This window comes from Callorhinus ursinus, unplaced genomic scaffold, assembly GCF_003265705.2.
Source record: "Callorhinus ursinus isolate GAN/ISIS: 27379988/994484 unplaced genomic scaffold, GSC_fseal_2.0 scaffold3, whole genome shotgun sequence".
Lineage (NCBI taxonomy): Eukaryota > Metazoa > Chordata > Mammalia > Carnivora > Otariidae > Callorhinus > Callorhinus ursinus.
Window position 1 is genome coordinate 11383541 of NW_027397065.1, and position 13190 is coordinate 11396730.

The window sequence follows — 13190 nt, forward strand, 5'->3', positions numbered from 1 at the left end:
TCTCTCTCTCTGTCAAGTAAATAAATAAAATCTTTAAAAAACAAATAAATAAAACTGAAACTCTGCACTCATTCCACAACTCTTCTTTTCCCTAGCCCCAAGTAACCACCATTCTACTTTCTGTCTCTATGGATTTGACTAGTTTAGCTACCCCATATAAGGGGAACCATACAGTATTTGTCTTTTTCTGACTGTCTTATTTCATTTAGCATAATGCCCTCAAAGTTCATCCATGTTGTAGCATGTGATAAGATTTCTTTCCTATTGAAGTCTGAATACAGCTTTTTTATGTTTTTAATTACAAAATATTTCAAGCATAATGAAAAGTATTAAAACACTTTAAAGATTTTTTTATAATAAGAAATGCTAACTACAAACAACCTGAAGCTCTCTGTGACTCAGAAATATATGAAATGGAATAATAGAATACTTTGAGTAAGCACATATTGGTAGAGAAAATAAGTGATTTATTTTTCACATTTCTTGCTAGATAATTCTATAAAGAGTGTTTGGTAGAGACAACAAAAATGTAAAATATCTGAAATACACATTATCACCTATATTTTATTAAGAATTAATTCATACTCTTTCACAAAGTAACTGATAAACCAATAATAAAATAGCTACATCTTTATAATTACATAAAAATACAGTTAAACAGAACACAGAAGAAAGATAATATTTTGGTAATAAGCATATTGGGGTATATAAAGTATTAGGCTTCATTCCTGTTGTTAACTTACACAAATGCAAAATAAACATGAGAAAGAGTAACCATTTTGAAATACCATTCTTATCATACTTAAGAAACATGTTAAGCATAAAGTCAAAATGATCTGATAAATCAATGTCTTATCATTTAGCATACCCATTTATAAATTTTATTCCACTTACAGTTGCAGTAATTTCATGGAGCAAATATAGAAGAGAATTCATCTGGGGTTGCCTGGGTGGCTCAGTTGGTTAAGCAACTGACTCTTGATTTTAGCTCAGGTCATGATCTCAGGGTTGTGAAATCGAGCCCCACATTGGGTTGTGTGCTGGGCATGGAGCTGTGTGCTAGGTGTCTCTCTCCCTCTACCCTCCCCATCGCTCACTCTGTTTCTCTCTTTCTCTCAAAAAAAAAAAAAAAGAAAAAGAAAATTCATCTGCAAACTCTTCTGTTTTCCACATTTCTCTCCTTCCAATTGATCTCCTTTCCCCCTTACTATTCTAAGTTCCTTTCAAATGGAGCCATAGAGAATTATTTTTTCTAGAGGAAATAAGTCACTTCTCAGGATTACTATAGAAATGTACAGATTCAGTTAAAAAAATAGTGTCAAAAGATGATCTTTAGATATATTAGAAGACAAAGAACCCAAATATGAAATCCTTTACTTTATAAGATTACTTAGTTTATTGGCTCAGTTTTTTATTTTGACTTTTTATTTTAGTGTTTTTTCTAATAAAATATATTATGCAGTTTTACACAGACCATCACAAAGCTGAAGAAAGAAAGTCAACTGTTGTCTTAAATTGATTATTATAGTAACTGTTTATAGGTAAGTTCGTTTCTTATGAAAATTTCTTACCATTTTTTAAATGGTCTGTATAGAATTTTAAAATTATTTATGTATTTTAGAGAGAGACAGAGAGAGTATGAGTGGGGGGAGAGGCAGAGGAGCAGGGAGAGGGACAGAATCTCAGGCCGACTTTGCACTGAGTTTGGATTCCGAGGTGGGGCTCGATCCCGCAACCCTGAGATCAGGATCTGAGCTGAAATCAAGAGTCAGACCTTTAACCCACTGTGCCACCCAGGTCCCCCAGTCTGTATAGAATTTTTAGAAATTATTTCAACCATGTCCTAAAGCACTTGGCTCATGATTATACTGATTAACAAAAATACATTTTTTAGAAATAAAATGTGTTACTGGTAGGCAGCTAGCTACATGGCCATTTATATGTTTTTATGTAGGAATTAATGCAAGAGATTTTCTAAGGTGGCCTCCTCTGCACTCTAAGCTTTTACTTTTTGAAAAATGCATAAGTACTTTCCTTTGGAAATTATGTAGCCTACACATATTTTATAAAAATCACAGAATGTGGGAATATGGACAATCTGAGAACATCAGAAACATGATGTTCGATATCATATGGTCTAAAATAGATAAGGCTTCTTCCAGATATCCTGTAGATTGCTCAACAGTCGAATTGCCTTTTTGTCTTCTTCTAATGACAGTCATTCAAAGAACTGTGTTTATTAATTGCGCACTACATGAATAACTCTGTGGCAGGTATTTGAGGAGACTATGAAATCCCTTAAAAAGGGAGACTTCATATTATAAGCCCCTTGAGGTTTTCATAATCTAATACCATGCACTAAGGATATAGTAAATATAACTTGATGTAGAGGGCACTAAAACACATTCCATTTCCTTAGTGTGTGTGCGTGTGCATGTGAATATAATAGAAATAAAAGAAATAACAGGAACTAGGGGATTGTTGGAATGAGATTTGAATGTTATTTTGGAAGAAAGATGCTTTCCAGTTGGGAAAAATAGTAAGCATGTGAACTAGGAGGATGGCAAGCAGTTGCTTGAATATGGAGACATTGGGTATAGGATCTGAAAGCATATGATTGAAAGTTTGAACGTGGTGTTTGAAAAACCAATATAGGCAGAGATAGGACTAAAGTTATACTTCAAGAGAATGTTTTTGTGGTTATGATTCAGATAAACTGCTTGAGGAAGAGGCTTTGGGAAAGGAGGCTGGTACATTGTGGGTTTTAAAAGTGACTAAGACCTGTACCTGGGCTATAGCTGTAAAATTAAATTGAAATTTTCAGATGACCCTCAAGGGGCTATGTCACTCCATTCAACTCAACATCTAAATGCTGTATTTAAAAATCCTTAGGGAAAAGATTTCTAAACATTTGTCTGTTGTCATAGATACTTTAAGACTAAGAAGAAAAAAAAATAATTCAAAGGGAACACGAGATGGCAGCAGTTATATCATATAAAGAGAACAACTGAGGAAAGAAAAACATTTGAAATTATTTTTAAAGTAAAAAATATGTAGCACTTTATTCTTTATGTGGTATATTCCTTTTCATTTCAGAGATTACTCAGTTTATTGGTTTCATGCTTCACAGCACATCTGAGGTTCATTCTGACTGTAGTAAAAATCCTACTCCATTACATGTGATTATTTCCTAAAATAAAGCTGTTGCTGTTTTCTGCAGATTACGGTTCCTCTGTGTTATCTGTGGCAGAAGAGTTCTGGATGGTGCAAAATTGTTTTAAATGTTCCAGCATCGCTTTTTCTTCCTCTTCCAATCTCTCATCCTTCCTCATTTCCCATCTAAAAGAAAAATCACATCTTAGTATTTTTGAACTTCCAAACACTCAGTTATTCAAGGCTCGAATATGTGTAGTCAACACTCAGTTATTCAAGGCTCGAATATGTGTAGTCACTGGTTTACTGAGACATCTATATCTCCTTGTTTATTCTTTTACTGACTCCCTCTTGGGCACCAAATTTCACTGGCACTGCTCCTGCAGAATGGGCCAGAAAAATGCGAGAGGAAAGTAGAGTCAAACCAGTTCCAGTCTAGGGTAAAGTTTTAAAGTATTGTTTTAAATATGTTAATTTTAAAAATTTAGATGCCTTACTAGGATATACATGCATATAAATAAAACCTAGAACTAGCAATTAATAAGCAAATATTTTGCATAGTATTTTTCTCACTGATCAGTATATCGGTGGCTTTAAGTTGCAGAGAGATTTGCCAGGAAGACCTCAGCAGCAAGAAGAATTATCAAGCTAAACTGAACATACCTTAAAGGGAGGTCAGTCTATTCCTAGAAATAGTATCAGCTTTGAAGTAATCGAGTTAAAACGACACAAGAAAAGTAGCAAATTGTTTGCAAAATTCCATAGGGAATTGGCTAAAAAAGAGAGATTAAAGACTCTAAATTGAGTGATTGGGAGATATTTAACGAAGTGTCAGAATATGGAAGTGTATATGAATATAATCTTCAAAGTAAATAGCACAATAACCCAATATGATTAATTTCTCTTTCTCCTTCCTTCCTCATATATGCCACTTCCTCAGGTCTGGCCAGGGCACACATGACCTAGCAATCCAACAGTGAATCATCTACCTATATTTTCTTTGTTTTCCTCACTCCTAATTCTACCAAGCCCCAAGCCATCCACCATGATATACTGTCACAAAAGGATTTTAAATCCAATGTTTTAATCCTAAAAAGCTATATCCTGGAAGACCCTCAGCTCTAAGGGGATAGAATTTCTAACAACAAACAAGGAGTTATTCACTGAATGTCTTCCAGAAACCCACTATTTTATTATAGCCAGAACTCCTGGATCTATCATACCTGAAGAAAGTATATTGAGTTTGGAGTGGGATCTTTCTGGTTTTCTTCACTGAAAAGAAAGCAGGGGCACTGTGTTTTCCAGAACCTCCTATTAGGATCCTTGTTCCCAAACATAGGTTTTCTTGGAGTGTTGAGCTCACTATGCCCTGACCAATCCAGGGAGGTAGTTTATATAAAGAAGGAAGAAAGAGTGGAGAGAAAGAATTATCTGAGAAATTAGACCTGGGTTTAATTTAATTTAATTTAATTTACATTTCTTCAGACTTCTTCATTGTCTGCCTGGGATTCTCCTCATCTCCTAGCCCCAGTCTTGGCTGTATCTAAAAACTGTTATTAATGGTTGTCTTAATTTTTCTATATGTTCCCATATAGTCAGAGTTTTAGGTTATTGGTCATATAGGTTTTAATAACAACTTGAAGGATAAAGAGATTTTTCACAACTACACTGCTTGGTCATGTGACAAGGGGCAATTCTCCTTAGGTCAGTATTTTGAAATTTAAAATTTAGCCCATAAAGTTACCTTCTACTGTTTTCATGGAATTTTAAAGATCAAAAACTGTCACTACCCATTTTATATAGGTGAACTTGGGCATCATTAATTTGCATGTTAAATTGAATTTCTTCCAGGAAAATATTAATAACAGAAAATACTTAGGCATTGTTTTAAACCCTTGACATATCACTCTTTAAATCCATACTAGAAAAGGTGGTTATTCCCATTCTACAGAGGAGTAAACTGAGATACAGAATGTTAATATCACTTGCCCAGGTGTCTTTGGATTGAAATCAGGGACCAGACTCTAGAGTCTGTACTTAGAAATGCAACACTCACCATGTTTTAAAACCATTTACAGTTATCATTAATTAATGTTAAAAGTAGTTTGAGTATTTTATTTCCTGAAAAATGTTGCCCAAATTGGACTATATATTTAAAAAAAAGAATTCTCTAAAATTCATGTAAATACATGAAATCCAAACATGAAAAATTAGTTTTACCTTTTTTATTCCATGGAAAGGTGCTAATATTGTACTGAGTAAATGAATTATTTCATGAATGTCAACAGAAGAAAATATGTAATATGCACATAAATATTTTGATCATTGTCTCTCCTTATGAAAATTGAAAGCACGATCTCTGCTTCATTTAAGTTTCTGTATAATTAATGTAATTTAAATGTATTATATACATAATAGAATCCAAGATAAGGATTTTGAAGCTTCATGTGAATTGTAGGCACCTCACAGTGTAATTGAGCTGTTAGTAATTAATGATATTAAGCAACATAATTTATCTACCACAGCCTTCTTACATTTGCTTTGTGCTTATTAAGAAGAAATCATTTCCTATGAGAAGAAATCATTTCATATGAGAATAAGAAATTTTGACAAAGACAGGAGAAAAAATAATATTACAACTACATTTTCTCTAATAATTTTACTTTATTGAATAAAACATTAGGAATTTGAAATGTATGTTTATTTACCTCAAGCCCTGTTTTATTTCAAATCTATAATTTTTTTTGAAGTACAATTGACATTATATTAGTTTCAGGAGTACAACATACTGGTTTCATATTTATGTACATTACAAAATGATCACCAAGATGACTCTAGTTACCACCTTTCACCATAAAAGACTGTTATTACAATATTGTTGACTATATTTCCTCTGCTGTAAAATACATCCCCATGACTTATTCTATAACTGGAAGGTCGTATCTTAATCTCTTTCAATTATTTTATCAATGTCTGCACTCTCCTCCCCGCTGGCAACCATGTTTGTTCTCTGTATCTATAAGTCTGTTTCTGTCTTGTTCATTTGTTTTGCTTTTTAAGTTCCACGTGTAAGTGAAACCATATGATATTTGTCTTTCTCTGACTTGTTTCACTCAGCATAACATCCTCTAGGTTTGTCCATGTTGTCACAAATGGCAAGAATTCATTTTTTTAATGGCTGAGTAATATTCCATTGTACATATACAATGTATACCACATCTTTACCCATTTGATCTATCTCTGGACCACTTAGGTTGCTTCCTTATTTTGGCTATTGTAAATAATACTGCAGTAAACATAGGGGTGCAGATATCTTTTCAAATTAGTGTTTTTGTTTTTTCCCCGATAATACCCAGAAGTGGAATTGATGGATCATATAGTTCTATCTTAAAATTTTTAAGGAACCTCCATACTGCTCTTCATAGTGACTTCACCAGTTTGCCTTCCCACCAACAGTGCAAGAGGATTCTCTCTCTCTTTTTTTTTTTCCTCTACATTCCTGTCAACATTTTTTTTTTCTGGTCTTTTTGATAGTAGCCGTTTTGACAGGTGTGAGGTGACATCTCATTGTGGTTTTGATTTACATTTCCCTGATGATTAGTGATGTTGAGTATATTTTCATGTGCCTGTTGGCCATCTGTATATGTTTGGAAAAATGTCTATTCAGGTTCTCTGCTCATTTCTTAATCAGAGTTTGCTTTTTTGATAGTGAGTTTTGAGGTTTTTTTTTTTTAATATATTGGAGACATTATTTTCAAATGTCTTCTCCCATTCAGTAGGTTGCCTTCTTGTTCTGTTGGTTTTAGTTTGATGCCATTTTTATTCATTTTTTTAAAGTTTTTTTTAAGGTAATCTCTATACCCCACATGGGGCTCCAATTCACGACCCCAAGATCAAGAGTTGCATGCTCTTGCAACTGAGCCAGCTAGGCGCCCCATATAGTGCCATTTTAAAATTTTTGCTTTTGCTGTCCTTGTCTGAGGAGGCTGATCCAAAGAAAAATACTGCTAAGATAGATGTCAGAGAGCTTACTGCCTATGTTTTCTAGGAGTTTTATGGTTTTATGTCTTACACTTAAGTCTTTTATTCATTTTGGGTTTATTTTTGTATATGGTGTTAGAAAGTGGCCCAATTTCATTGTTTTGCCTGTAGCTGTTCCTGTTTTCCCAGCACCATTTATTGAAGAGATCCTCTTTTCCCCACAGTGTATTCTTATCTCCTTAATCATAGATTAATTGACCATATAAGCATGGCTTAATTTCTGGGATGTCTATTGTTTTCCACTGATTTGTGTGTGTGTGTGTGTGTGTGTGTGTGTGTGTGTTTTGCCAGTACCATACTGTTTTGATTACTAAAGCTCTGTAGTCTAGTTTAAATTAAGTAGCATGGTACCTCCAGATTTATTCTTCTTTCTCAAAATTGCTTTGGCTACTTGGGGTCTTTTGTGGTTACATACAAATTTTAGGATTATTTGTTCTTGTTATGTGAAAAGTGCCTTTGGTATTTTAATAGGGATTGCACTGAATCTTTAGATTGCTTTGGGTAGTATGGACATTTTAACAATATCAGTCCTTCCAATCCATGAGCATGGTGTATCTTTCCATTTATTTATGTTCTTTTCAGTTTCTCTCATCACTATCTTACAGTTTTCAGAGTACAGGTCTTTCACCTCTGTCTAAATTTATTCCTAGGTATTTTACGCTTTTTGATGCAGTTGTATATAGGATTGATTTCTTTTTCTTATAATTTGTTATTAGTGTAGAGAAACAACAGATTTCTGTATATTAATTTTATATCCTGCAACTTTACTGACTCCACTTGTTAATTATAATAGTTTTTTTTAGTGGAGTCTTTCCATTTTTTTATATATAGTGTTAAATCATCTGCCAAGAGTGTCAATTTTGCTTCTTCCTTTCCAATTTTGATGCCTTTTTTTTCCCCTAAATTCTACGGCTAGGACTTCCAATACTATGTTGAATTAAAGTGGCACCCTTGTTTTTTCCTGTACTTAGAGGAAAAGCTTTCAACTTTTTACCATAGATTATTATATTAGCTTTGAATTTATCACATAGGGCCTTTATTATGTTGAGGTACATTCCCTCCATACCCACTTTGTTGAAAGTTTTTATTATAAATGGGTGTTGAATTTTGTCAAATGCTTTTTCTGCAACTATTGAAATGATATGATTTTTATCTTGCATTTTGTTAACATGGTTTATCACATTGATTGATTTGTTACTGTAAACTACCCTTGCATCCCTGGAATAAATTTCATTGGATTATGGTGTATGATTCTTTTAATATATTGCTGAATTTGGTTTGGTAATATTTTGTTGAGGATTTTTGCATCTATATTCATTGTGCATATTGCCTTTACTTTTTTTGGAAGTCTCTCTGTCTTGTTTTGGTATCAGGGTAGTACTGGTCTTGTAAATTTAGCTTGGAAGTATTCCTTTCTTTTTCAATTTTTTGGAATAGTTTAAGAAGGATCAGTATTAAGTCTTCTTTATATGTTTGGTAGGGGTTGCGTGTGTGGCTCATTGGGTAAGTGTCTGCCTTCGGCTCAGGTCATGATCCCAGGGTCCTGGGATCGAGTCTCACATGGGGCTCCCTGCTCAACAAGGAGTCTGCTGCTTCTTCTTCCTCTACCCCTTCCCCCTGCTTGTGCTCTCTCGTGCATGCATGTGCATGCTCTCTCAAATAAATCTTTATAATAAATAAATAAAATTGTTATAATACATACATACATACATACATACATATATATTTGGTAGAATTCACCAGTGAAGCCCTGTCATCCCAGACTTTTATTTGTTGGAATTTTTTTTTGAATACTGATTCAATTTTTTTTAAAGATTTTATTTATTTGAGAGAGAGAGCATGTGAGAGAGAGAGAGAGCATAAACAGTGGGAGGGGCAGAGAGGAAATGGGAGCAGGGAGTCCAACACAGCTGATCCCAGGACTGTGGGATCATGACCTGAGCTGAGGGCAGATGCTTAACCACCTGAACCACCCAGGCACCCTGAATACTGATTCAATTTTATTGTTAGTAATTAGTCTATTCAGGTTTTCTATTTCTTCATGATTCAGTCTTAGAAGATTGTATGTGTCTAGGAATTTATCCATTTCTTCTAGGTTGTCCAATTAGTTGGCATTTAATTAATTGTTCATAGTAGCCTCTTATGATCAACTGTATTTCTATGGTATAGGTTGTAAATCTCTTTCATTTCTGATTTTATTTGGGACCTCTTTTTTTTTAAGATATTTATTTATTTATTTGACAGAGAGAGAAAGAGCACAAGTAGGGAAGAGGAAGAGGGAAAGGGAGAAGCACGTTCTCCGCTGAGCAGCGAGCCCTATGTGGGGCTTGATTCCAGTATTCTGAGATCATGACCCAAACCTAAAGCAGACGCTCAACCAACTGAGCCACCCCAGGTGCCCCTGGGACCTCTTTTTTTCTTGATGAGTCTAGCAAAAGGTTTATGAGTCTTATCTTTTCAAAGAATAGCTCTTAGTTTCATTGATCTTTTTTTTTTCTGTGTTTATTTCCTCTCTGAACTTTATTATTTCCTTCCTTCTACTAATTTTGGGCTCTGTTTCCTCTTTAGGTATAAAGTTAGATTGTTTGAAATTTTTCTTTCTTGAAGTAAGCTTCTCTGTGAACTTCCCTCTCAGAACTGCCTTTGCTTCATCCCTTAGATTTTGGAACAGTGTGTTTCCATTTGTCTTAAGGTATTTTTAAATTTTCTCTTTGGTACCTTCATTAACCCATTGGTTATTTAATATCATGTTGTTTAGACTATGTGTTTTTGTTTTTTTCTAGTTTTCTTCTTGTAATTGATTTCTTATTTTATCCCATTGTGGTCTGAGAAGGAACTTGATATAGTTTCAGTCTTCTTATATTTATTGAGGCTTGTTTTATGGTCTAACATGTGGTCCTTTCTGGAGAATGTTCCATGTGTACTTGAAAAGAATGTGTATTCTGTTGTTTTTGGATAGAATGTTATATTCCATCTGGTCTAATGTGTAATTTAAAGCCAATGTTTCCTTGTTGATTTTCTGTCTGGATGATCTATCCAATGATCTAAATGCAGTATTAAAGTCCCCACTACTATCAATTTCTCCTTTTATGTCTGTTAATATTTGCTTTATATATTTAGGTGCTCCTATGTTGGCTGCAGAGGTATTTGTAATTGTTATATATCCTTGTTGGATTGATGCATTTATAATTATATAATGCACTTCTATTTTGTTGCAGTGTTTTAAAGTCTATTTTCTGTGATATAAGTATTGCTACACCAGCTTTCTTTTTGTTTGTATTTGCATGAAATATCTTTTTCCATCCCTTCACTTTCAGTCTGTGTATATCTTTAGATCAAAGTGAGCCTTTTGTAGGCATTATTTAGATGGGTCTCTCTCTCTCTTTTTTAATCCTTTCAGCCAACCTTTAACTTCTGATTGGAGAATCTAGTCCATTTACATTTAGAGTGATTGTTGATAGGTATGTATTTATTCAATTTGTTAATTTTTTCTCGCTGTTTTTGTAGTGTCTTTTTGTTCCTTTCTTCTTCTCTTGCTGTTTGATGCCTTTTTTTAGTGTAATGTTTGGATTCCTTTTGCTATATTTTTTTGTGTATCTCTGGCAGGTTTTTGGTTTGTGGTTACCATGCTCCCCACCTCCAATCTCACACACACACACACACACACACACACACACACACACACACACAGTTTAAGTTGATGGTCACTCCAATTCCTTTACATTCTAAAAGCACATTTTTACTACCCCCCAACTTTTATGTTTTTGACATCATATTTTATATCTTTTTATTTTGTGTATCCCTTACCTAATTATTGTAGTTATAGTTGATTTTAGTACTTTTGTTTTTAAACTTTGTACTGGCTTTATAAATGATTGGTTCAGTACATATATTACATAATTGCCTTTACCAGAGAGATTTTTTTCTTTCATATATTATCTTATTTTTAGTTATGACTTTTTCTTTTCTGCTTTAACAATTTTCTTTAGCATTTCTTGTAAGACTGTTTCTGTGGTGATGAAATCCTTTAGTTTTTGCTTGTCTGGAATACTCTTTCTTTCTCCTTCAATTTTGACTTTTACCAGGTATAATATTCTTGGTTGTAAGTTTTTCCCTCTCGGCACTTTGAAGACATCATGCCACTCCCTTCTGGCCTGCAGAGCTTTTGCTGAAAAATCAGCAGGTAGACTTACGTGGGTTCCCTTGTATATAATTAGTTGTTTTTCTCTTACTGCTTTTAAGATTCTTTATCTTAATTTTTGGCATTTTAATTATGTGCCTTAGAGTTACTCTCTTTGGGTTAATCCTCTTTGGAATTCTGTGTTTCCTGGACCTAGATGTCTGTTTTCTTCCATAAGTTAGAGAAATTTTCAGACATTATTTCTTCAAGTAAGTTTTTTGCCCCTTTCTCTCTCTTGTTCTTCTGGACCCCATAATGTTAGTATGCTTAATGTTGTTCCTGATAGCCCTTAAAATATTCTTGTTTCTTCAAATAGTTTTTTTTTCTTTTTGCTGTTCTGATTGGGTGATTTCTACTACCTTGTTGCCAAGTCACTGATCTGTTTTTTCTGTATCTAATCTGTTAATTCCCTCTAGTATATTTTTCATTTCAGCTCTTGTATTCTTCAGCTCTGATTAGGTACTTTGTTGTATTTTCTGTCTCTTTGTTGAATTTCTCACTGTGTTCATCCTTTTCTTCTCCTGAGTTCTGTGAGCATCTATAGGACTATTACTTTGAACTCTTTATCAGGTAGATTATTTATCTCCATTTCATTGAGATCTTTTTCTGAGGGTTTTTGTTGTTGTTTTGTTTTTTTGTTGTTGTTATTGTTCCTCTGTCTCTTCATTTTGCCTGACTCTTCATTTTGCTTGACTCTCTGTGTCTCTTCATTTTGCTTGACTCTCTGTGTTTCTAAGTATTCAGCAACTCCTTGTGTAGGAGGTGTCCTCTGGGGCCCAGAAGTGTGTTCTCCCTTGGCCACCAGAATCAGGTGCTCTAGGGACATTTCCTGTGTGACCTTTGTGTGCCAGCCTGTTATGATGGTGCTGCTGCTGTGGGTCCAGTGATCAGGGCTCTTCCCTTGGCCTACCTGGCTGGGTCGCTGGGTCACTGCAGCTGCTGGTTAGGTTTCTCTCTGTGGCTCAGCTGGCTGGGGTTGCAGCAGTGTGTGGGACTCTTCACCTGATCAGGCTGACTTGGGCTGCAGTGGTGGGCAGGGCTCTCATATACCCACCCCTCATCCCCTGCCACCACAGCTGGTTGGTGCTGTGATGGTGAGTGGGACACTCTTCTGGGTGCAGCAGACATCTCTGCCAACATTAGCATGTGAGTACCAGCCTTGGCCCAAGCAAGATAGAATGTGATTGCAAAAGTGGTGTGCCTGACAGTGTTTCCATCCCTAGAGAGTCTCTCAGCAGTTTCCCACCTGACAGGGGTCCCAGGACTAGTAAGTGGTTCTCCTTCTCCTGTGTTCTGGGTGTTTTTCCAACTGGTGTTTTATCACTGGTTCTCAGGGTCAGACTGTACACAAGCCCTTTAAGTATAGGTTCTCCATACCCTATAATTATGATTTTTCTGGTTGTAAGCCCTGTTAGTTTTCAAAGCCTAGCTTTTTAGGTGTTTGTCTCTCCTATGAAGGATCTAAGGGTTGGAATGCCTGATGGAGAACTCCCAACCCTTCACTCCTAAGGGAGAAGTTCTGTGTTTTTGAGATCCCTCTCGGTTATGGATTACTGCACCTGGGTTGGGATTTTTCTTATTTTGGTAGAACTTGTGTCTGTCACTCCTACCCAGGTCAGTGCTGTCCTTCTGTCCCTCATTGTGGAGGCTCTGTTTATCCATTTTCAGGGCTTTTTCTGAGGAAATTATTCCATATGTAGTTGCATATTTGTTGTTATATATGGAAGGAGATGAACTCAGGTTCCATTCAAGATCCATCTTGAATCTTCTCTCATCTATAAGTTCTTAAGTTTATCTTTAATTCCATCATACTTTT

The 13190-nt window shown here is 35.0% G+C and overlaps 1 protein-coding gene across 2 annotated transcripts in view; it reads right to left on the bottom strand.

Annotated features, from left to right (window-relative positions):
• Positions 1-560: 560 nt before the first annotated feature.
• Positions 561-13190, bottom strand: part of KIAA0825 (KIAA0825 ortholog) — a 413115-nt gene continuing 400485 nt past the window's right edge. For both annotated transcript variants that reach the window (XM_073888176.1, XM_073888171.1), the window contains one exon: positions 561-3339. In XM_073888176.1, coding sequence (XP_073744277.1) covers positions 3222-3339 — 118 coding nt within the window. In that variant the 3' untranslated portion in view covers positions 561-3221. The remainder of the gene's footprint in view (positions 3340-13190) is intronic.